Source organism: Pipistrellus hanaki (assembly GCF_964339955.1).
Source record: "Pipistrellus hanaki genome assembly, chromosome: 5".
NCBI classification, from domain to species: Eukaryota; Metazoa; Chordata; class Mammalia; order Chiroptera; family Vespertilionidae; genus Pipistrellus; species Pipistrellus hanaki.
The window spans coordinates 50,464,677-50,491,704 of NC_140507.1; the positions used below are offsets into that span (position 1 = coordinate 50,464,677).

General features: G+C 37.5%; 1 protein-coding gene across 5 annotated transcripts in view; it reads right to left on the reverse strand.

Annotated features, from left to right (window-relative positions):
* Window positions 1-27,028, reverse strand: part of LRBA (LPS responsive beige-like anchor protein) — a 514,593-nt gene that overhangs the window by 21,861 nt on the left and 465,704 nt on the right. For 3 of the 5 annotated variants that reach the window (XM_084884876.1, XM_084884872.1, XM_084884874.1), the window contains 5 exons: window positions 24,843-24,932; window positions 18,142-18,334; window positions 13,098-13,160; window positions 7,958-8,113; window positions 1,704-1,871 (listed from right to left, as the gene is read on the reverse strand). In XM_084884876.1, coding sequence (XP_084741002.1) covers window positions 1,704-1,871; window positions 7,958-8,113; window positions 13,098-13,160; window positions 18,142-18,334; window positions 24,843-24,932 — 670 coding nt within the window. The remainder of the gene's footprint in view (window positions 1-1,703; window positions 1,872-7,957; window positions 8,114-13,097; window positions 13,161-18,141; window positions 18,335-24,842; window positions 24,933-27,028) is intronic. The other 2 variants (XM_084884875.1, XM_084884873.1) reach the window with 1 other exon arrangement.

The following is a 27,028-nucleotide window of genomic DNA, read 5'->3' on the forward strand; positions in this document are numbered from 1 at the left end:
TATATATATATATATTTTTTTTTCTTCTTGCATCTGGATTGTTATATGTGCATGAAACATCATGAACCATTTTAAGGCAAGAGAAAGTTCTTCCTAAATATTTTCTAATAAATAACCAAATGATATATTTACTAACTATGTCAAATCTAGGTCTGAGTTAAGTTAGTGTATCTCAATAACTAAATTTATAGACACAGGAAAAGAAGAAATTGAAACTAGTCACTCATCCTAAAAAGCCAAAAAAGAGAATGAGCCAAATGCATGGGTCCATAATAAAAATACTATGAAGTACCTTTCAAAATAATGTGTGTGGGGGGGGAAATTACTGAAGTTTACATATTTCAAAATGTTATCATAGTTATATATAAACTGGACCTGTCTGTATAAATATGTGAAATACACACATGTACACACTATCCCCCATACAGACACATTAAAGTTGATCTTATCACAAAGACTGTGTTATCCACAGCACTGCAGCCTTATTTTTTATATCCTATTTGTATGGAGAATGATCTGTGCTTTGATTAAAATAAGAAATATACAGTAGAGGTTCACTGAATAAAAATCACACCAACCGAACACAAACAAAGAAGAACCAGCTCTGAAAAAAAAAAAAAAAAAACTTTGCTAATACTTCTTTTAAAATTGTATTGGCTTTCAATTATAACGTTTCACTTTCATACATATAATATACATTTAATAAGCACATCTCAAAGAAGTCAACCCAAAATATGACGGACTTAAATGTATTCAGACTGTTTCATAACCTGGGGCTGAGTGACAGATGTACCGCAGGATTCAGGTAAAGTAATCAGCAACAACACGATCCTTCCTTAGCCAAATGCATTGCAACTTGCTTTAAATTAAGAAACTGTAAATATTTAAGAGCAGCTAAAAAGCTCCACCTTATGAAGTAAAAATCTAAAGCTATTTTTGCAGGAACCTTTCAGTGTTGTCATAATCATTTTAATTAAATTCTCATTTTTCAGGTGGTCCCTTTAATTGTTTTTTCCTACTTCTTAATGTGTTTTTCTAAAGCCATTTCTTCTCTGCAGCTGTGTGCGATTGGCTTTAATGGTAGCTGCTTCCTTTTTTGCCTTCTGTGAATTACAATTTTAAATGGTTACACATTTTTTGTTTTACTGCCTTCAGCATAGTTTCATAAAGATGTTTCAGGCTGTTGCTGAACATTTTCATTTCCCATCTGAAAAACCAAGAGCCATTTGAATATTCCATATTGGCCTTTTATGACCTGCTTTACCTTTTAATATGTAAATGAAAGCATATTTTTTTTTTTATAAAGACTGGTTTGTTTCCATGAAATCATAATTTTGCTCTTTTAAAATATAAATTCAATAAACAAGATAATATGTGATTGTTCTTTTTATGTTATATCTTATTGTTCATGAATGAAACACCTCTATTTTTATGTGATGACAGTCATTTACAATGAAGAACTAGCATTTTCAGATCATAAGAATAACCTATAATGTGAAAAATGAGGTTTCACACTTGGATTTGAATTATCAGCGGTCACAAAATGCCAATAATGAGGCTATCTAGACCTTTCTTAAATTTTAAATAAGAAATTAAAACTACTTAATGATTCAGTTTCACTTTCACCATGATGTAAAAGATAGCTTTACTACAAACTGCCATTACATTTCACTTGTAAAAGTTATAACATAAATTGTACTTACTGCCTGGGTTATCTCCAATCCCATTGCTTTTTCCATTCCAGTACCAGAGCAAAAGGGTTGCGTCACGTGACCCGGAGAGAATGTAACAATTTCCCCCAATGTACGACTCGGAACGAGTGAGGCAAGTGACCACACCCCAATGGCCAAACACAACTTGGATCAATTTTCCTGAAACACAAAATAATTTTCTTAAAAGTTGCTATAAAATTTAAAAAATTGTATGCTCATCATGACCATTTCACTTATAAGGTAATAAAGCCTTATAAACTCAGATTCTGATAATTCAGATTTTATAATAAAATTTGATCTGGTCCAATTTGGAAGCTTTCTTTCGATAGTAACACAAATAAAAAAAATAAATTAAACTGTGATAATATTTTGAAAGGCAAAAACTATTTTCAATTCAAACTATAATATTTAATGACTATGATATCATATCATATTATAATAGCTACTATAAATTACAAATGAATCATATCTACTGATGGAAGTAGGCCTGGGGAACCCCTATTGGGAACCACTTCAACATTTTCTTAAATTACTCCATATGATTCAAAACACAATGAAACTTAGTTGACTTTTGAGAAGTACTCTATACTTCAGACTTCACTAATACAAACCCCTCTCTGACTTAGTAAAGATTTAATGCATTTCAATGTAAAGTCATTTTGGAGAGCTTCTGTTTTTGAAAATCAGGATTACATGAACTAAGTTTTGCTACAAGGACTAATATACTGTGATTGCAATTTAAACCAAGTCATTATTTCTTTGTTTTAATTTCATTGAATGATGAAAATTTACTGGGGGGGAGGGAGAGCCTGATGATAAAATTGAGATTAAGGCAGTTTATCTAAACTAATGACTTTGGGGGTGGGGGAAGGAACCCAGTGAACTTTATATATCTAGGGCTTCAAATATAGGATGAATTGTTCACATAATGGTGTCAGAAAAAAAGTAAAGCCCCACTTATTAGAGCCTTTGTTTTAATTAGATATGATATTTATAATCCATATAAACTTCTCCAAAGAATTAAATACCTATAGATCTTTCCTTTCATCCCTATAGTTTCTAGCCAACATTTGCTTTTGAAATATCTGAAGAATCTAAAAATGAATGTCATAGAATATCTATCCTTAATATTCACTATGACTTTATTTTTTATAAGTTGTTTCAGGGGTCATTTGAACATAACTCAAATGCTCAAGGGGAAAAGACACTAAGCTGAAAAAAAGTTTGCATGTTTAACTTGGAACACATCATAATCTATTCAAAAGCTTAAGGTCTCAATTAAGTATTGGTATCTACATGTATTTAACTTTTAAAGATAATAATAAATATAATAGAAATATTTACATTAAACTGTTTTAATTTTCCATTTTAATAAATGTAAAGCTTATTTTAAGTGCCACAAATTTAGAAATAAAACATTGAAATATAATTGTTCTAAATCAACAAAAAAGTCTAATACAATGTTTCCACTCTTGTACAGAGACTACTACCGTGTTTCCCCGAAAATAAGACATCCTCTGAAAATAAGACCTAGCGCATGGAAAGATAAGACATCCCCTGAAAATAAGACGTAGCGCAACTTTCGGAGAAAAAATTAATATAAGACACTGTCTTATTTTCGGGGAAACAGGGTACTAGTAACTTTAAAATCAGATTCATTTCGATCTAAAATTGCAAAATTAATAAAGTACACTTTAAACACTTTTCCCCTGTGAATAAAGAATTTGGTCAAAGCAGGTGTTTTAACTGCAAAATGTTAAAAATATTCATTTTTTAACTCCTTCAGTCTTTTAAACTGGCATTAAAACATTTCATTTTTAAAACTCGCTTTATCAATAAAGAATATGGTAAGAATTCAAGACCTTGTAGAATAAAAAGTGTAGGGGAGGAGCAAATAAGTATGAACAAAAGGAATAATTTTCACATCATTTATAATTTTCATGCCAAACGAAGTGGAAGTTTAGTGTGAAAATGGTTGGGCTTAAATTAGAGGCAGGGCTTTCAAAGGCCAAGAGAGAAGTAGGTCACTCTTAGCACAGGTTAGAAAGCTGAAGGTTAAATCAGTGAGTTTTGACTACTAAAGGAACACGGCCACAATATTGTGATTGTTTTGATCACGAAGTATGTACAGCGACTTCTGGCTCAGCCTGTACCTGAGTGCTGAGAGCGTATAAACTAGGAGTGACTTAAATAGGCCATTTAGAATAGGCTCATTTAAGATGAGACACCCATCAACTCAGTGGGCTGCAGGAGCGAGAATGAGTGAAATAACTACGAGTGGCTACGTGAGGTACGTGGGGCCGAGGAAACCAGGCCCTCCACGTGCGCCGGGCGCTTGCCAAAAAGAGCAGCTTCTCACTCAGTAACTTGTGTCATTTCCAGCTCATGTGAGGACAAGTGAAAAGTGTTATCTGTAAGAGTGGATGGAGTAAGCTTAGTGACAGAATGATCCAAGATTCATTTGTTAATTCTCATCAGTTGAGTCATCCCTCTGCATCTAGAACATCAGTGCCAGGAAAATGGACACTCACTTACTGTGGTTTCTTTTCCAACTACAATTTCCTAGTGTTATAGACTTTGTCCCAAAAGTTATCACAGTGATTTTCCATTCAACAAACACTGGCTAAGCACTTACTAAGTGCCAAGCAGGAGGCCTTCTCACACCTATGTAGAGGTAAATAGACATGGCAAACAGACGTGGTCCCTGCCCCCAGAGTACTGACTGTCTAGTAAGGCAGACAAACATTAAACACAGGTATGTAATTAGGAACAGTGAATAGTTTTATTAAAGAAAGAGTACAAGGTAGGATTAGTGGGAATAATAAGTAGAACAAAAGTATACTGGGCGTCAGGGAAGATAAAAATGAGCAACTGACATTCAAGTATTAATATATAAAGGGTTTCATACTTTACTACAAATTAATCTTATTCTCTACAATGTATACTTTGGGCTCAACTCTGAAAAACATTATCTTTTTAAGTTTACTTTTTCCTGTTCTGGCAGCCTTTCTCGGTGATATTTGTTATTGCTACGAGGCTGAAGTTCACTCCTCCTAAATAAATCACAACATATAAATACCTGCTGCTCTTTTGGTAAATTATTTTCTGATAATCTCATAAGTGTTCCTCAACCTTTATTTTTTGTTTCCTTTAATACCAGTCCACCTCTCCACACACTAGTATCAAATATTACCACAAGCACTAGAATATCCCTTTTTTGACAGAACAAATTTTCTAGTTAATGTTTTATTTGACAGCTGTGCTACAAATAAAAAAAATTCAAGTTCAGGACTTCACACCACTGAATCTAAAATGTGGCCTGAAAATAATTCCCACTGCTGAGGGAAGGTTTTATTGTTGCCTCTGCTGTTCTGGTTGTGTCCTGAAAACATGATTTATGTTAAAAGAATTTCCTGTTACAACCGTGTTTCTTCCCCCTCCCCATCCCAAACCTAATAAGAGAAGGATTTTTATTTATTTATTTTTGCTTATGTGCTAAAATATAATTGAATTCAACACTTAGCCATTATATATTATTATTTTAAATTTATGCTTATTGTTGAAAGTATTACAGATGTCCCCTTTTTAAGCCATTATATGTTATTGATCATACAATTTAACCCTTGCTTCTCTGCCAAACTTAGGAGAATATATTTAATATTCCTATTGTCATGTACACATATTGTAAGGCACATAGTTATCCTAACTGAAATTATTTTAAATAAAACTAGCATCTGAGTTTATTTGTATAAAAGATATTAAGAAAGATATGAGGACTATCATTTGAGAATTTTTTCACACCTTTTCTGGCAAGTGTAAATATTTTTATTGTACAAGCCAAGTCAGTATCATTAACATGAAGCTTAAAATAAAGCTACTTATTATGAAAATGTTTTACACACACACTTATCTGAAAAACAAAACAAAACAGCCAAACAGAAGATTTTGGAAAGAGGGAAGAAATGCAATCTAGTTTATTAAGTCTAATGTCACATGGCAGACATACTAGGAACTTAGTGTTGTATATTATAGTGCTTTCCAACTTCAGCAATTATCGACGGGTAACACCTGTATGAGATAACGTGGGATAATCACGAAGAACGCTGCATTTGAAGTCAGAAGAGCTGGCTCCAGTGCCCAGTTCTGTCACCGTTATCCATACATACTTCAACAAATCAACCTTTCTGAACCTCATTCTCATCATTTGAAAAATGGGATAAGGACACCTGCCCTATTTCACAGGATTATTGTGAGGCTGGAACAATATGCACGTGAAAGAATTTTGTAAGTTCTAAAGAACTGAGTGTAAGAATTTTCTTAATTATAACTATTATATAATGTAAGGTCAATTTTACAAATATTAATATACAATGCCTTTTAAAAATGATATGAATGGAGAATAAAATCAAGAGCCCTCAAATGTCAAAACCAAAGACTGAGATAATATATAATTGCACTTATACGACATTCTGGAAAAGGCAAATCCTAGAAATGAAGACTAGATCAGTGGTTGCGAAGAGGCTGAGCAGTTGAGCGGGGAGAAGAGTTGACTACAAAGGGGCCGCACAGGGAATTCTGGGGGTGAGAGCAGCTCTGCACCTCTATTGTGGTAGTGGTTATGGGACTCTGTAGTCCACCCAAACTAATGGAACTGTGTACCAAATAATGAAATTTATTGCATATACATTCAAAAACTATGTTCAAAAATGTGTAAAAAACCATGTGCGATATAAAAGGATCTTTAAGAAAATCTTTAAGAGTATGAAGCAATTTTAATCTGAAAATTTGTGCAAACAGGAAGCACAATTGGAGGTCAAACAGTGCTAGAGTTGTCATTACCACATGATGAAAGTAAAGGTTAAAATTTTGTTATTAAATCAGAGAAAATTCATTATAATTATACAGCTATTTTAGGAAAACGTATAAATCCCCACTGCATTTTTAACGAACTCTAGAGGAGTTTTAGGTTTAACAGTAATCAACCTCATAGACCTAAACATGTAATAAAAGCCCAATTAATCAGAAGGATTTGAATGATGAAGTTTTCTTTCTGGACATACAGAATAAAGATGCAAATTATTAAAAAAAACAACAACAAACAAACAAAAAACACCAGATCATCAATTCCATAAAATAAAACATTAAAAAAATCCTGCCTGAAAACAACTTGTAGGGTTTATTGTAGGAACGGTACATGTTAAACTATTTTCCCTACTCTTTCATAGCTGTTACAATATTGTCACCAAAATACACTTAGGACATACTCTTTCAATACCAGCAATTATCTTTTCATATAATACACTGTACTTACTAAGGCAGAAGAATGGACTCATACATTTATAAACATCATTAACAAGACTGAGAGATTACTTGCTATAAACCATTTAATAAACTAGAAATTCCAGTGAGAAAGAATTTTCTATTTCCACATTTAAATCAAGATATTTGTAGAGCCTTGTTTTAGCTGAAATATGTACTTCCACAGTATCCATCAAAGTTCTAATTATGATCTTTAATATCTCATTTTAATTATTTTTAAATATTCACCTATATACTTACTAAATGGTTATTTAATCCTCTAACAGTTTCTAAAATATTTTAAAGAGACTCCATGAAATTTTTCAATGTTTCTACATTTCCTAGATGCAAAAATGTATATGCATTTACTGGATCAGGTCTCCTTGTCATAATTCCGGGCTGTGTTTGGTTTGTCCTGCATGCAAATGAGTATATAGACTTAAAACTTTATATTTTAACAAGAGCTGTCATATAAAATCAATAGTCAGCTACTTTTCTTCATGATGGTGTAGATTTCAGCAAGATTCTATGCAGAATTGGGTGCATGAAGATTTCTACTCCTAAGCAATACACCTAATGAGAATTTCCAGTCAGGAAAAAAAATCCTCTAAATAATACAAAAGTGGGAAAATACACACACACGCGCGCACACAAACACACATATGCTGGTGTTAAGATTATGCAAATACATGTGCATATGGTATTTACATACCATCATAAGCCTGGGTGACAAATCTACTATAAAAAGCTGCCTCTTAAAAACATGCTGAAGCTAACTTAATGGTAGACTATATAGTAGATTGGGGAAAAGTATATTTTCCTTATTTTATAAATGTTAAAATCATGTGATTTTTTTGGGAGGAAGAAGACGAGGAAGCATTCTAAGTGCCTCTCTCAATGTTACTTACAGTAAGCTTTAGTTCACGGATGAAGAAAATAACAGTTACCTGTGTCTGTAGAATAGACTCGGAAACTTTTATCCCAGAAACCACACACGAGGATGTAGCGGTTGTCTGAAGTGATGACAAAGCACTGGGAATGGACTTGAATACTCTGGTCCAAAAGGTCAGTGATCTGCCTCCTGTGCATTCCTGTATTGCTGGCTATGAGAACAGAGGAAGGAAAAATAAGCTTACTAAACCCACATGTGCAAAGAGGTCCTATAGTTTGTCATACTCAGGATAGGGGGTGAGGGAGGAGAGGCAGCGTGTTCCAGGGTAGGAATATTTGACCTTTCATTTTAAATATAATAATATTTGAAAAACCAAACAGGAAAACACATCCCAATGCTGGAAGAATGTGGGCAGCTAAATCCAACATCTCAGAGAGAGATTTTGCCTAGAGGAAAGAAACAATAGCATGCTACAATTTAAAAAGAGTGTGCGACTCCCGGAACACGCTTTCTAGCTCTTGGGCAGGACCAAACTAGATTACAATCTGCAGATTGCATCATGGTTAGGTTTGTGTTTCTGACAATCTCATTACACCTATTGCCATGAGAATAGATTTGTGTTGTGACAATCCATTACCTTTAACTTTTTGTCACAAGGAAGAGATATTAGAATTTAAATGTCATATAGCTGAAATATTGTACCATCTTGTACTACTTTTGCTGTAACAGGTCTTTAATTTGACTAGATGTGAACTCCCCTTTCCCCTGTTTACAGCTGCACTTGCATGTATGGAAAGGGGAGAAGGACTATTTATTAAAGATACTTGTAATTGAAAAAGTCAAAGCACAGCACGCGGCCACTCTCTTACCCCTTATGTAAGCAATAAAACAAGACAGCCTGGCAGTGTGCTTTCAAAGTGCTACAGAGCGCCTGAGATGGGGTTTGTCACAAGGCACAAGGTCAGACACGGAGCGACATTAAGCCCGCGGGAAGAGTAATAATCCCCTAGAAACACACTATCAAGTCTGTCATTATCAGAAAAGGGATTTTCACCGAGGTGCCTTTTTTGGCATTATGAGGCCAGCCAAATAGAAAGCTTTGTTTCTAGTCATCTCAGGGGTGTTTCACACCAACTTTCCAGCATAAATAATGATTCTTACATTGCTAAAGAATCTTGATTGTATCAGAAATTGGAACAAACACAATACATTTCTGCATCGGATTATTACGTATTTTGTATTATAGTCTGTAGGCTTAAAAGTACTATAAATGCATTATGACAAAAAGAGGAAAACATTTACATTATATTCATTGTTTATAACTAAGTTAACGTGGCCAACTTAATGGAAGGCTCAGAGAATAGTACAGAAGAAAAATGTGTTCAAAATACTACTCAGTGCTCTGCTGGGAACACCTGGGGACACAGAGGAACAAAATATTCCCTGCAAACATACACATGGCAAACATAGACATGTGTAATACTGCAAAATTCTGCTAGTGTCTGAGTACACAACTTAACTGTGTGAGGTTATTAGGTAGCTGTTTGATAATGGGATTCATATTATTTTGGGTGATTAAATGGGCTAGAAAGTAACAGCAGTAGTTAAAAGGGCAGGACTCCAGTTTGGGAACATTCCTCCATCCTTCCACACAAAGGGAAGCTACTGGCAGATGAGAACTTGTATGGGTATCACCGTGTATCACACAGAGAGGTTAGTATCCCACTGGATGAAGCTGTGGGATACAGTTCAGTTGTTTTTTTAATACCAAGAAACCTAGCAATTAAAAACAAAGTAGATACTACTTTCTAGACTGGTTATTACAGTATTTAATCCCACATGAAAATTGTAAAAAATGTCCACTTTTTCTGTGTTTAGGTGACTTTTGCTCCTACGATATAAACTTTGATCCTGGTCTCCTTTGAGGTGTGATCTCTTGGGAGGGCCTAGCTCAACAGATCTGGGCATGTGCATAATTTTGAATTGATTCACCAAAAGTACCAATGGATAAAGGCTGTTGCCCCTTGAGCATTCAGATGAATTATTCTATTCCAAGTAAGTGCTTATTTATAAGTTAATATTGCAACATCCATCCATCTATCTATCTATCTACCTACCTACCAACCTACCTACCTAATCTATACAACCTATACAACCTACATATCTCACAACTGCCTTTCCTTTATCTTATTGTTTTCTCTGGCATATTCCTGAGATTCAATACTGAAAGTATTTTTATGTAATGAAAATTAGGTATATTTATTTGTCTAGATAAGCAGTCTTCAAACTTGGGTGGGCATACCCCTGGGGATTAAAGATTTCCCCAAGGATACACAGGCACAGATGGTTTTAAGGGAATCAATTTCTAGTTCCTTCATATGTTCTCCTGCCTGAAACAGGTTTGCCTAAGGACTCCTTTCTAACCTTGCCTTTTGCATGCTCTTCTTCCACTAGATTAAGTCAAGTCATATTTCTTTCCTACCTAGAACCTTACTATGGTGCTTCACCTCAGGATATAAGTACCTCTTGAAAGCCAAAAAAATCGAAAAATTCAAAATAGTGAATATGTAGGTAGCAAATCATTCTACAGGGTAGGTAACTTCCAATTCAATGCTTTCAATCAAATAGAAGGAGCATCTAATCAGGCTGTCAATTGGTAGATCATTAAAAATAAGTTTCATGACAGACTGTTAAAATGGCTGGTGAATGATAGACCATAACAATATTTCTTAATAGAACACTATATGTTTTCACATAACCTAGAAAGAGCTCAACAATTTGAGTGACATTATTAAGACAAAACTCTTTCTTTTCCCATTTATTTGCTCGTGTGAATGACATTCATCAGAGCTTCCATCCATAACAAAACAAAAAAATTAAACAGAACTGTTGACAAATCCTGTCCCATTCAGCAACAAATAATATTCATCCATGAACACAGGAATTGTTTCATTAAAAATACATTTGTACTAAATGTTTTTATGTTTCATAATGTTTATTAAAATGTTTAATTTTCCATAAATCTTAAAGTTATATTATAATTGTATAGGGGGAGTAAAATGAAAATACAAATTCAAGATGAAAAAGGAATAATGTACAATTTTCAACTAGAGATTTTTATATGTTTTTAAAAAACAAAATGTTGGCGATTCCTTTTCACATTTGGATTCCATTGGATATATTTAAAATTTTATACACTTTGCAACTATTTAAATTTGTGATGAAACTGTTCAGCTGTCAACTTAAAAGTGTGTGGGAAGCCAAAACTGGTTTGGTTCAGTGGATAGAGCGTCGGCCTGCAGACTGAAAGGTCCCAGGTTCGATTCAGGTCAAGGGCATGTACCTTGGTTGCGGGCACATCCCCAGTAGGGGGTATGCAAGAGGCAGCTGATCAATGATTCTCTCTCATCGATGTTTCTAGCTCTCTATCCCTCTCTCTTCCTCTCTGTAAAAAATCAATAAAATATATATTTTTAAAAAGTGTGTGGGAAGATGCATGGTTTTAAATAATTATTTTAGGAGATATAAGAGCAAACAATCTGATGACCAGTGATCTGGACCAGGAAAGAAAACTATGGCCCACAGGCCAAATTTGGCCCATGTCAGTGGTCATTTGTTTACACATTGTCCATGGCTGCTTTTGTGTTATACCAGCAGAGTTTAGTCCCTATGTCTGAGACCCAATAGCCCACAAACCCTAAAATATTTACTATCTGGCCCTTTACCAAAAATGTTTACCTATGCTTATTCTAATGGGTTGCAACTGCCAAATTAATTTAATTATAGACTATATTCTATAGAATATTTATTGTCAAGTTTTAAGTTAAATAATAAGTCTATACTTTAAATGACTTAGCAAATGGGTTTTATTATTTGTCTGACTTTTAAAACTTTACCAAAGTGAGCATTTAAAAATTTTTCAATATATGGCAAATCATGTCTACTCAAAGTAAAACAAGATTTAGGAAAAAGAGTAGCACTTATCGTACATATAGATAACTACTTCTTATATTTCCACTTATATTTGGGGAAATGATAAATGACTTAGTTTAGAGTTTAAGATTATGTTAGCTCGTCTTGATAGTTTATCTGCAAACCTTGGCCATTTAGCTCTCTGGTGAAAGAATGGTTTTAAACACAAAAAGGATGGCATACACATGAGGAATATCTTGAATTTCAAAATACTAAATCAGCTTACTCAAATGCTTCATTTAAAGACTTTAAAATCCTAACAATGTATTTGTGCCAGGGAAATTTGACAGTCATAAGGCAAGCACTAATACTAGTAGTATACCCCATAGTTACGCAATTAAATTTTTTTTATCCTAAAAGTTATTGGATAGTGTCTTTAATATCGAAGCTTAAACTCTTAGTGAAGCCACAGCTGCAATCCCCACCCTTGGGGATGAAGAATACTAAAACAGGCTATTTTAACTATAACCTCCTCAAAAGGCAGATCAGCAAGTAAGCATTCTCAGTCACCTGCTGCCGGGACTCATTTCATCCCCATGGCTCTTTCTGCTCCTCCCTTTTCTTTTTCTTTCCCCCTGAACAAATTTAACCTCCAATGGCAATTTATTGGGCTGTAGGACCCTAGGAAAATGAATACGAATATCTTAACACTGCCATTGGCTAGGCAATATATTTCAACTTTGAAACTGCTCAGCAATTGCCCATTAATCCCCTCCGACTGAACAGAGGGTCCAGGAAGAAAGGATTGATCTCCTTTAATGATGAAACCCTGGCACTACAGTTTTATTTTTCACAACACAGTGCTGCTAAGAACCCCACTGTTATTATGAAAATTTCCCCAGCAAAGGAGCTCCATCACATTACTGGGGCACCAATTCATCATAATGCGCCTCGCTCCTGCTCATCAACAAGTCTGAGTGATGAAAAGATCCAATATTATCCTGACAGTACTTCATGCGCATTCTCAATCACACATTATTACAGCATCCATATTAATTTTCAGTGACACGCGTCCTAGGCCTGTTCAAATTAGGCAAACCAACGAGGGGGAGTTGATGAAATACCAGCATAGCCACAGCTCATTGCATTCCAATTTGCATGCAAATGGTTTATCAGGAAAATTCCATTCCCAGCAACCAGCAAGTGAAAAACAACTGTAATCTACACTTCAGGGCCACCATACAGAGCTTAATGAATCGCAAAGAGAGAAGGAAGTGACAGACCTATGAGAGGATCGATTTCCACTGGCAGCTGGTATGGCTGGTCTTGTACAGCACCTTGATGAGCTGGAATTTACAAAAGATAAAAAAAAAGCATTATTTTTTAAAACACAAACCACATAAAAATGCACAAGTCAAGTCTTATGTACAATTGTTTCCAACCCTCAAATTATGCAGTTTTGTGAAATTTAAGGGAGGAAAAAATCCAGGTGCTTTCCTGGCGAGCTTATTAAACATTTATTTTAGATTAGTGCTGTTCTGAACCTGTGCCATCACAGTGGCTCCAGTCCTGGGCCATAAGCTAGAGCAGATGCTTGACTGGCAACCTCTGATGCTGCAACAAAACAAAATTAAGTGGTAAAGCGCACTGAAAACAAAATGTGACAACCATCTGCTGACTGTAGCAAATACTATTTTTTTTGTTACTTTTTAAAAGGCAGTTTTGAATGCTGCAGCACAAAGGATCCACGAAAACGTCAATTTATGATGGAGAAAGAGAAGACTCTACGTCAGGGAACATTTACTGTTTCATCCATCACTTAAAATCAATCAATTGAAAGTTTGAATAAAAATAAAGAAAGCTATCTGCAGATAAATGTTTTAGCTAAATGCATTTGACGGAAATATTTTCCTAAAGGTTTGAGGTTTTTCTTTTAAGTTTTATTAATATTTACTATTTCCATGGTTTCTATTTTAAAATACCCTAAGAAGCAAATGCGTAACAAAAATCAATCCATACTAAGAATAGTTGGTTCAATTCTCAAAACGGTTCTAAAGGCTCAGGCTTGCTTTTTTTGTAATCGAGAAGAGATTTTTGTAAGCTGTTTCTCTGTGAAGGGCAGAGGTCTTTGGGGAGAGGGTGTAGGGCCAAAAGGTAGTGATGCAACCTTGGGCAAGTCATAAGCCCCAAAATGAAGGTTTTGGAATAAATGATCTTTTCAGTTTTAAATAATTTTCCCCATATGACTCAGCCATTCACCCTGCTCAGTGTCTGCCTTTTATAGACACAAGCATTTCTAAGCTGCTTGGTGGGTATTAGAGCTCTGCTTAAAACCATCTGATTTTAGGAATTCTTTCTGTCTTTGAGGGTTGGGGAAAAAATGGGGTACATTCCAATGAGTGCACTAGATTCTAAATTTATTATGTCACCATTTCCCCTGTTAGTAAATACCGACTTTTCAAGGATGTTTGGAAGATAAAATAACTGAGTAAGTACAGTAACAGCACTCAAAAAATTATAGTTGAGTGTTTATAAGAAATTAAAATAGCTGGAGAAAAGAAGTCATAGGACTCACTCTTTTTTGCTGAAGATATTTTCTTTGCTGATCACTGGCTCTGCCAGTAAAGAAATCACAGGACACATACAGACAGGGAATGATTGGGAAAATGTTCCACAGCCTCTGATGTACCCAACAGTGCCATTTACTGCCAGTACTGCCAGTACTGACCAACACTAGCAGCTGCAGAATCCGGCCTCATTGAAATGCTAAAACCAAACTGTCAGTGAAAGGTTTAGGAGGTCAACCATCTTTGGACATATCTCTGCTACTGATTGCCTGTGTGACCTTGGGCAAGTAATGCTGTCTCTGTGTGTTCCCTAATCTGTACCATGGGTTACACAGGTTTATTAGGCTAACCATATGAAATTACCAATACCTGACATCTTAACTCATAAATACAGAATCTACATCCAAAGGTTGTTGGGGAAATATGTATAAAGTGATTAAAACAGTAATTAGAACTTAGAATATCTACACTAATAAAAGAGTAAGATGCAAATTGTACCTTTGTGACACCCACCGCCAATCAGGAGTATGCAAATTAACCCAACAAAGATGGCGGGTTAATTTGCATATGCAGGCACCGAGCAGTGGGGGTGGGACACAGATGTTCTGTACCACCCCAGTTGCTCAGGGCCTCTGGGTAGTGTGGGAAGGTGAAAGGTGGCTCTGGCTGGAGTGAAGGCGGTGCCAGCAGCCAGGGGAAGGAAGGTCCATCCTTGCACTAATCTTTGTGCATTGGGCCTCTAGTGTTCTATTAATATTAGCTGATTTTTCCCCCCTGAAGGTTCTGCAAGGGTTTTTAAATGAGAAGGAAGGATAAAGATATTTTTCCCCCTAAATCAAGATTCAGAGACAACTGAAATAAATGACAGGAGCCAGTGGTCTAATCAACAAACTGTGGAAATCACACGCTCTCATAAAAGAAACAGAATCTAATACCCTTCTCCACTAGTATAATATGAATTTGATATTCATTGGAGAAAACTGTTAGGGATGTTTGACATTCGTTTTAAATCAGGGGTGGGGAACGTCCAGCCCAAGAACTGTTATAAGGCCCACAAAATCCTTTGGTCTGGTCCTGCCAAGGCAATACTGGTGAGTTAATTGAGTGTTTGATCAAATACAGCAGGCTAATTTTTAAGTTGATAATTTTGTATGGCCCATAAATGATGTTATAAATATCCAAATGGCCCTTGGCAGAAAAAGGTGCCCCACCCATGCTTTAAATCAAGGCATCCTGAAAGGTAATTTAATTTGGCATAAGGTATAGCAAGATAGGATGAAAGACCAGATTTATGTAAATATACCTGAAATGAGGCACAGATTTAATAAAATGGGTGCAAGCACTGGTACAACTCAGCACTGGAGAGCACATTGTGTGGAAAGCTAAACACTAGGTATTACCATGTTACCATTCTTTGTGTTTCTCTGGTGAAGAGCTGCTGGGCCGTACTGTAAAGCCAGAAGGTGGGGACAGAAATCACGAGTGGCACAAGGCACAGGCACAAAGCAGCCTCACTGGGGAGAATTATAGGCAAAGAATCGGCAAAACATATGCACTCCCCAAGCTACTGTCTTACAGTAAGGTGAACGGGGCTGGGGATGATAAGCGGAACATCAGCACATGGAAGCTGCCCCTAAACCACTTTACATATCTATAGAAAAGCTGGAAGTTGGGAAAAGGACACCTGACAACCAAGCATGAAGGAAGCAAGCTTTACAGTCAGGAAAATGGGCTTGCTCCAGAGGGGAGAAGGAGCTCGGTCATCAGTGCTAAGCAAGTGGGCCCACACCGAGTCCCAGCTATGGTGCTCTGGCTGAGCTCTTTGCTAAGCTAAAGTAAAGATGGGAGCAGAGAACAATGAAGGCTTTCCAGCAGATGGAAAGGTTTTCTCTCCTCACACATGGCGTAACTGTTTAAACTGAAGAAGTTCTCAGAGCCGCCACCAATAGCAACCCTGGATAAGCACTACGGTGGCCCTGATGTCACAGGCACTGGGGCTTCCACCAGCTCTAAGGGTAACTGCACACCCTCTTATCACATTTGATAAACACACCACCAGCATGTTTTTCTCTAATGAGTAGCATTTAGAGCACATGTGTCAAACACAAGGCCCGCGGGCCAAATCCAGCCCGCCAGGCCTTGCAATGTGGCCCGCACCGCGCTGTCATCACTGCACTCCGCTGTCAGTTTATGACATTGTCAGTTTATGACTGTTCAGTAAACCATTCAGCCCGAGATTTAGGCTGGATTTTAGAGTTTGGCCCCTTCTCTGATTGAGTTCGACACCCCTAATTTAGAGACTCCAAAAATCACATTTGTTTATCAAATTATAATCTTTAGTCCCAAAATATCTGTAATAACAGAAGTGTAGCATGCTAATTAGACCAGACAGCCAAACGACCTTCTGGACACAGCCAGGGCTGCGAGGGCCGAGCCCCTTGCACGAATTTCGTGCATTGGGTCTCTAGTAAGTAAATATTTGCATATACATTTACCTTTCTAAAATGAGTTCACTTGAAGAAAAATGTCTGCCTTGATTTTTACCTCCTGAACTTCTTCTGAAATCTGTTTTCTAATCAAATATTGGCATTCATTTCATTTCTAATGGCCAAGAAAATGTTCTGTATCTAATAAATTCTGATACCAACCCAAATTCTGCATTATGGGGTACATAGTACCTTACTGAGGATAGTCTGTGTGCCAAATTTTTGTTTGAATGTCAATTCAATTCTATCCCATTATAAAAACTCTTCCATTTAATTTGGCATAAGGCCCTTGTTCAAAACTATATATATAGTTTTGAACAAACAATTATAATGAGCAAACAATTCAGGAATTATAATGAGCAATGCTTTTACACTTTACAGATTTAACGACAAGTTAACAAACTATTAAAATATATTTTAAAAAACTTCCCACCTAAAGCAATAGCTTGTGGGGTAAAAGCCTATAACCTCTAGGACTTGATTTTCCTTCTTAAAAAAAAAAAAAAGAATTTCTAACTAGTGGCCAAAAAGAACAGTGCTAAATCCAGATCCCAACATTCCTGTTCTAACGAGAGGCACTAAATCACAGAGGGATGATCATAAAGTCTGAGTGAGAAAACATGGGTGCAGACCTGGCCCTGCCACTGACTGGCCACGTGACACTGAACGAGGAGAGCTCCCTGCGGCTGTGTCTCCACAGGAGAAACGTGGGCTGGACTAGATGAACTCTAATGTCGCTTACTTGCTGATGGTTTATGATGCTAATGGTTATTTCAGTATCTACCATAACTATTCAGCACTGAATGGAAGAAGAGAATGTACTTAGGGTTTTGGCAGACAAATTATTCTTTTTTCTATCATCCACAACAATACTACCATGTCACACACCAAAGGCACATAGTAGACAATCAGAAATGTCTACTGAGTAAATGAGTAAGTGGAAAAAAGGGTATAGGTGTTAAATAAATGCATAAAAATTATAATATAGAAATGTTGTTATATTAAAATATTGTTAGAATAGAAATAGTATTTATCTCCTAAGAATAAAGACAAACCACCAGATGCCAAAGAATAGTTTATGTTTTAACATTTGTATTCTATGCCTCATATGGGATTTCTTTAAGCCTTTCACATTATTAAACATTTTGACTCTGAATAATGCTTGAAAGTTAAGAAGCTTAATCGTTGAGATATATATTTGAGTAGATATTACAATAACTTTATCCAGAGTTCATCAGTTACCATGCCTTATATAATGATGTTTCTTTTCTTACCAGGAAGGTTGTGCCACTTGTTCACAGCAAACAGCCTGTTGGCGGTGACTGTGATCACAGCAGGAGGCACCAAACCGGGCTGGGTGTTGGCTGCCACGTGAGTGACAGGGGAGTTGGAGGGGAACTTGAGGACCATGATGACATCCTGCTGGGCTTGGTCTGTGAACATCAATGGGCTCTGCAGGAGGAGATACTATTGAGTGGGCATGACAAGACCCAGACACACAAGAAGGAAAAGACAACGGAAAACGAGAAGAGAAAGGGTGCAGGAAAAGAAGAGGAGACCGTGTTAACACAATAGCAAGTGAGAGCGCAGAGAGCAGATAGGCTCCTAGAAACAGCACTTAGGATTTGCCTGTTTTCATGCATGTCATCAGTTGAACTTTTTGGTGACTGAAGGAGAATACCTTAACAAAAACACTTTAAAAATCAATGAATTTTATTCGCTGCCTTCCCTACCCCACTCTCATGAAGAACCACAAGAATGATTTGATTTAGATTCCAAATAGGCAAGATATTGGGGATCATATTAACCCATACTGATTGCTAATATGTGTCAAGTACAAAAAATAAATAAAAGAGAATGAGAATAGCAATAGGCACAAAAGGAAGCCAAGGTAATTTCCAAAGATCATCAAAAATTGTGTTGAGTTAGCATGAAGATTTTGACAACTAAATAAAGAGATAATTAAAGCAAATACATTTATAAACAATAGTTATGCAACTTGCATGTATTATTTCAGTAGAGAAATAAGTTACAAACATAATACACAAACTTAATTATAAAAGTGTTTCAAAGCAATGCATAATTAAATATACTTGTAAAAACAATATATTTATATAGTGTACCAAGTCATAAACACTGCCCTATTATAATGCAAATGCCACTGTTTTCTGCTGCAGCTAAGAATAAAGTGGAATACCTAGATGGCCCTGTCCCTCTGGTAAAAAACAAAACAAAAATAAAACCCAAAACCTTTTGATTTCTCTTCTGAAAAGGAGAAAGTAATTAAAAATGTCACACAAAACACTGTCTGTTCTAATAGATAGAAACGAAATAAATCTTGAAGACTACTAAGGATTTAGGACATTCCTACAGCCCATATGTCATAATCCAAGACATATATAACCCCACTCTGATTTACTGGCTTTATTTATACTTCGGGGGAGCAGGCTACCATGCAGTAATTGCACTGTACATTTTCAGCAATTCTCTTCTACCGTGTCTATTTTCTAATAGCTGATTAGTATCATTCACAACTGAAACGCTTTGATGAAGTGCTTCTGGCTGCTTTCCTACGGCCATATTTCAAAACACCAGGTATATGTAAATGTGTGCAAGCACATATATTTAACATGTATTTGTTCAGAACTGCTAATAAAAAATTAAGTACATTTGCATTTTTATTATCAGTCCTTTTAAAAAAGTTATTAAGAGTACTTAGAAAAACATATTGCACTAAGAATTCCTATTTGCACTCTTTGCATAAAGGTGTAAATAAAGGCAACTAATAAGCTACCCAGACACCCTTCTGAGCAAGTGGCTAAAAGCCAATCAATATTATGAGTTAATCCTCCCTGGATGCTCATTCAATTAAAGGTGTCAGTAATGCCTCATCTGATGTGGCCTCAATTAAATCCAACTATCTGATGGTGTGAAAACACAGGGGGATACAGCAACAGCAGCAACACCAGACAAATAGGCAGCCTTCCTGTGCCTGCTAATTACTACACCTGGTGTATATTATGGCTCATGCACTCAACGCAGCACGCCGTGGTTTTAATTTCTGCTATATCTTGCATGGTGTGTGTGTGTGTGTGTGCGTGTGTGTGCGTGTGTGTATGTGTGTGTGTGTGTGTGTGTGTGTGTGTGTGTGTGTGTGTTGGGGTGCACTGATGGTTAATGGGGGAACTGATCTGTATGGCACTAAAAACAATAAACATTTGCACATTTTATTTTTTAAACCCCTGAAATAAAAAAGTAAACTCTGTCATAGAAAGGCTCTTTTATACAGTTGTAAGGAATTCTGGGGAATTGGGTAAAAATGAGAAACAAAGAGCAACATCAAACAAAACCTAACTAGCTATGAAGAAGTCCTGGGAAAGGAAGTGAAAGTCATCTCAGACTGCCAAGCTTTATTTTTCAATTATGTAGTTTTTTAAATAACATTTATGAAAGTCAATTTATAAACTCTGAGAAAGTCTGAGTACAACATACATCATAAAGTCTCACTGCAAGGAAGTTGATACATATTTTTGAGCTTAACAGCTCATACTGTAAATACAATTAGACCCACGTCGAATAATTCCAATGTTTATGTCCTTAAGAAAACATAGAAAAATCTCCAACGTGTAGAAGGAATGTTTACATAGTGACTATAGTGGCAACTCTTAGCCACAAGGCCAGGACAAGCCACTTTAGACAAGACGCAGAAGATACCACCCCTGAAACTGTTCTTACAAGGGGCCTCCCTCGAGCCTGTTCCTACAGTCCATCCTGACTTCAGTCACAACGCGGGCAAAGAGCAGGCAACTCTCTCCAAGCCCATCACACCCAGGGCTAATAAGTATGGAGCAGCAGCAACCCCAGAACACAGGCTGGTCAGCCGTGATGGCAAATGCCACAGAGGGGCCGGACAACTGGTGAAACAGGGAGGAAACAGACCTCGCCAAATCCTGGGCGTGTCTGTGAGCTGAGTCTGAGGCAGAAGTAGGAAACTGCAAGGCAAATTTCATCCAGTTTTCTCAGATTCAGTGTACATACTGTTGACAACTCTGGTTTCTTTCTAGCACACCTTTCCTTCCCACCCACATATGTGCCAGATGAAAAACACAATTTGCACGTGTCTGAAAAGGAGTTCAGGTTTTCAATTCAGAGGATCAAGCCCCTGGGAGAGACGGTCTTCCATCTTCATAAGAACAGGTGCCTTCCCACCCTAGGGCCAGTGAAGCTGCCCTGCCCCATGAACCAGTGATCCCTTTGCCGGGGAGGGAGGCTGGCAGTAGGAACTCTGGCTGCCCTAGCGACCACAGCTGAGCAGTGAACCAGGCAGAAAGGCATCAGACCAGCAGCGGGGCCTCCATCAGCCAGCACCACGGCCTGAGTCTCACAGACAAGTTATTACTAAAACTAATTCCAAACCCCAAACATAAATCATCCTTACTGTTTTTATTACTATTTTTATGGCATTATCTCCCATTGTTCTGGCTAAATGTCCACTTTTTGTGTAGTCTTCTGCTCACTAAAGTCGTCCTTTATGTTCATTTAGATCTGATTTCACCTGTTTAAAAACACTTGGAAAAGATGATGCAAATAATTTTTAAATGCTTGTTGTTCATTACAATGGTCAATTCATTTTAACTGGGGGGGGGGCGGGGGGAAAGGCTTGGAAGAAAAAAGATGACAAAGAAGGGAAAAGGGGGAAAGAGAAAGAAAAATGGGGAAAAAAACCCAGAGGTAGAAGGGACCAAATTCATCTCTCCCTGCTTGGCTGCTATACTCTCCTTCCAGTATCTGTCAAAATTCTGCCACCTCGGAACCACAACATGGAATCAGAATCTATCTCAAATTATTCACTGTACTTATGGAAACAGACTGCATAGTTCATATTATTGATTATTTAATTAGTTAAAACAGTAACAAATAATCTGTCTTATTGAGGGACAATTTAAGAAAAAAAAAGCATAGTACTCATAGTCTGTTCTTTAAAGTAATTATTTCCTTTAATCACTGAAAAATGTAACCCCTGGAATTTCAGGAACTCTAAAAGGAGAATGAGCACATATTTTGCAGACTGAGTCTATATCCCTGCTCCTGATTCTGGATTGGCCTCCAACTTGCTCTGACCAAAAGAACGTGGCATAGATGATGCTGTGCGAGCTCCAAAGTGAGCTCCAACAAGTCTGGCAGGAGTGTTCTGGTGGAACCTGCTCCTCCCAGATGACCTTGCTGATGAAAGACCCCTTGAAAAAAGAGGCCCAGACATCTCAGCCTGCCCCCAGAAGTGTGTGAGGGGGCCAGGGAGCAGAGCAGAAGAAATGCCTCAGAATCACAAGAAATACAGATCACTGTTTTACACCACTAAGTTTTGGATGGTTGGGTACACCAAACCATCCATTTTTTTCCCCTCAGGTCTCTGACTCTCAGCAACAATGTCATATATTAGGATTTCATTTTAAAATCCCCAAAATGAAAAACATATGGGATATAAAGAATACAATTATCAGAGGAGAAACCAAGATGGCAACATAATTAAACACCTAAACTGCTGCCTCGCACAACAATTTCAAAACTACAACTACAAGACAAAACAGATATCATCCAGAATCACAGGAAGACTGGCTGAGTGGAAATTCTACAACTAGAAGGAAAGAGAAAAGCACACTGAGACTCAGAGGAACTGCAGGAGGCAGAGGTACTGAGACGGGCGTGCGGAGAAGACTGGCAACTGAGTTCGTGGCTGGCTTTCTCAAGGGGGAGGGACAAAAGCTCCCGAATGAGATGAATTCCAGTTCTGGGCGAGACTCTGGGGACACAGACTCACACGGGGTGAAAATGAACTGTCAGGAAAGAGAAAAGCACACTGAGACTCAGAGAACTGCGGAAGGCAGAGGTACTGAGGTGTGTGTGTGGAGAGGGCAGGCAACTGAGTACATAGCTGGCTTTCTCAAGCAGGAGGGAGACAAAAGCTCCCAACTGCACTGAACTCCATTTCCAGGTTAGACTCTGGGGACCCAGACTCATTCAAGGAGAAACTGAACTGTTGGGCAGCGGGTGGAACTTGAGGGCGGCTTTCTCTCAGAGGTGCTTGCAGCAATTACCATGGGACACTGAGACACAGGGACCTATTAGGGCAGGACTGATGGGAAACCAATGCTGTCTGCTCTGCCCTGAGATTCCGTCCATCCAAGCTGAGCACAGAGGCTTAAGTCTTGTCTCATAAGGGTGTCTCTAGCACAGAAGTTCTCCCAGCATAGACACAGCTTATCCAATTAGCATGGAGGTCAATTCCTCCCAGTAATACCAACAACAATCAAGACTTAACTACAACAAGACTGTGCACATAGCCCACAAAGGGGTGCCCCACCTCAGGTAACTGGGGAGGCTGAGCCACTGGGCCCTATAGGATACCTAGCACACAAAGCCACTCTTTCAACTCAGGGAAGCAGCCAAAATGTGGAGACAAAGAAACAAGTCACAAATGAAAGAAATGGAGGAAAGTAAATGACTGGATATAGAGTTCAAAACCACAGTTATAAGGTTTTTCAAGAATTTTCTAGAAAAGGCCAATAAATTTAGCGAGACCCTCGAGGGTATGAAAAAGGATCAACTAGAAATTAAGCATAAACTGATTGAAATAAAAAATATTATACAGGGATCTAATGGCAGACTAGAGGATCACAAGAATCAAGTCAAAGATTTGAAATACAAAGAAGCAAAAAACACTCAACCGGGAAAGCAAAAAGAAAAAAGAATTCAAAAATATGTAGATATTGTAAGGAGCCTCTGGGACAACTTCAAGCGTACCAACATCAGAATTATGGGGTGCCAGAAGAAGAAAAAGAACAAGATACTGAAAACCTATTTGAAGAAATAATGATTGAAAACTTCCCACACCTGGTGATAGAAATAGACTTAAAAATCCAGGAAGCATACAGAACCCCAAACAAAAGGAATCCAAAGAGGACCACACCAAGACACATCATAATTAAAATGCCAAGAGCAGAAGACAAAGAGAGAATATTAAAAGCAGCAAGAGAAAAACAGTTACCTACAAATGAACACCCATACGACTGTCAGCTGATTTCTCAACAGAAACTATGTAGGCCAGACAGGAGTGGCAAGAAATATTCAAGAATAGCAAGAACCTACAACCAAGATTACTCTACCCAGCAAAGCTATCATTCAGAATTGAAAGGCAGATAAAGAGCTTCACAGATAAAAAAAAAAGCTAAAGGAGTTCATCTCCACCAAACCAGTATTATATTAAATGCTGAAAAGGCATTCTTTAAGAAGAGGAAGAAGAAGAAAAAGATAAAGATAAAAATTATGAACAACAAATACATATCTATCAAGTGAATAAAAAAATCTAATGATTAGAATAAACTGGTGAATATAATAGAATCAGGAGCATAGAAAGGGAGTGGATTGACAATTCCTGGGAGAGAAAGGGGTGTGTGTGTGTGTGGGGGGGAAAGAGACTGGACAAAAATCGTACACCTATGGATGAGGACAGTGGAGGGGGATAAGGGCAGCGGGTGGGGTGGGAACCAGGTAGAGGGGAGCTATGGGGGAAAAAAGAGGAACAATTGTAATAATCTGAACAATAAAGATTTATTAAATTTAAAAAAAGAATATAATTAACAAAACTAATCTAGAAACTCATAGGATCAAACCAGAAAAAAAATCATTCCTATGTCTGGAATTTTTTCTAAGTGAGGATATGTGATGGTTATAAACCTGTAAATTCTGTAACAAAACACAAATGGATGAAACACCAGAGCGCTGGAGAAACGTCTGCTTTCCCAGAGACTCCTGGAGGGCACTCGAAATCCTTTGCTGGTTGTTAGCAGTTTAACAAGCATTGGATGAGAACAGGCCCAGGCGTGGGGGAGAATCTCAAGCACAAGGCAAGACTATTAAGGATGTCAAGTGTGGTCTCAAAGAGGCGAGAACCAAGGAGAGTGAAAGCACCACTTACCACTTGCATGGCGGAACTTCGGGGAGGATGAGGCTCTATGAGTAGCTGAGAAGGCGTCTGTCCAAAGCTTCGGATTTGAGCTTCAACAGCCTGAAAAAGGCATGGGCAAGTTTGAGGGTTAAGAGGTGCTAATCACAAGCAATAGAACCACAACTGTCACCTGAAAATGTCATTCCAAACTTCTGGCTTGTTTCATGCTGAAAATCAGCCTTGTGTTTCCACAGTGGGGCTGAGCACCTGGCAAGGGCAGTGAGGGTGAGGTCATCCTGTAGTACTGTGGGAGCCATTCCTGCAAAATCCTGCACAACTTTCTCATCTCGCTCAGTGATATGAAACAGAAACCAGCTATTACAATCAGAAATTGTCCTTCTTGGCTTCATTTCTGTTTTCTTGCATTTTTTTGCTGCTTGCATCATCCCCGATGACTAAAGCTAATCTTTTACAGGTATAGAGAAAACCCACTGTGGCTTTGATTCTAGGCCCCATTTCATCCTGGACAGTGGAAAGGAGGAAGAAAGAAACAGAGCACCTGTGAGAATGGCTTGATGCTATTAGTTTTGCCATAGGAAGAGCATTGTTGTTGACAGTCTCTTTGAACTTAGGTGGCTAAGCAACAAAGTAAAAGCCATATGTTGCATCCAAGCATGCGATGGTTAAACCAGAAACTAAACATGTGTGTTATGTGTGTGCCCTGCTCGAAAGCTGTGTGCATGCACCCTGTGCAAGGCACCCCCCTCCCAGGCTCTCCTGCACACCTCTACAGATGCTCACTTTCCATCACCAACGACTCCCCCAGCAGGGAAAATAGGAAGTGCCAGATGCCATCACTGTCTGTAATTACTTTACTTATTTACTTGTTTATGTTGGATTCCTCCCTCTGAAATACAAGGCCCATGAGAGCAAGGGCCATATATATCTTCCTCACTGTTGGATCCATAAACTGGTTGAATAGATGCTATGCTATGTGTGAGGGAGTGGGAAGCAGAGATATATAAAGACTACTTTTACACTTCCCCAGTCACTGTTCTTAACTTCCAGGATGAAGAAAATCCCAGATTGATAAGAGAATATCTGTATATCATGTTATCTTTTTAACCTTTAAGAAAACAGGTCTTCAATTTTTATATGCTCTGAAGGGTTATAATAAATTAATAAATCACAAACAAGAAAATATAATCAATATCCAGCATTAATTTCCTTTTTGTATTTGATGAGATAGCACTAATAACGTTTTACAATGAACTTGTATGAAACAATGAGCAATTCACTCATTTGTGCACTCAATGATCATCAACTATGTACACAGACAGGTCTCAATGTCTGAAGAATGTCTTCCTAATATAGGAAACAGGGTAAGTGTAATTGGATGTTTGAATAATAGTTGGATGTTCAGGCATGCTCTGTGACTGGTGTGGGCAGTAAGGACCGGCAAGCACCTCTGTGAAAGCCGAGGGGTATGGTGGAGCAGCCTGGGTTTTGAAGTCAAACAGACTGTGTGCAAATCCTGAATGCACACCACTTATAAGCGATGTGACCTAGGGTAAGTTATTTAATCTCTGTCAGTTTCTATTTTCTCTCCTGTAAAATGTGGGTAATCATAGTGCCCACTTCATAGTGTTATATTACAAATTAAATGATACAGATATAAAAATACAGCAAACTGCTTAGTACAGATTAGATGCTCAATACTATGCCGTCAACAAATATTCACTGAGGACTACTAACACAACAATAATGAATCTTTATTTAGTACTTACTATTTACCAGAAACTTTTTTAAATGATTTACAATCATATAATTTCATCTTTAAGCTGTATGATGTGAGTAATTTGTTATATCCATTTTATAGATGAGGAAAATAATGCACAAACAACTTAAATATCATGCCCAAGGTCACACAGTAATTAAGTGGCAGGCTCAAAACTGGCATCCAAGCAACTTCATTCTAGATCTTGTACTCTCAACCATTCAGCTATCCTGTCTCCATATCTGTAAGGGTCTATGGCTGGGTCTGGGGATAAGACTAAGCACCAAAAACAAACAAACAAACAAACAAACAAACTGACACGAACAAAAAAGCCAAAAAAACACAAAACAAAAACATGAGCTTACAATCTAATGAATGAATTAATAAGGTAGCTCTGTTATCATCACCATCATTATTGCAGTGCACTGAGTTTTTTTGG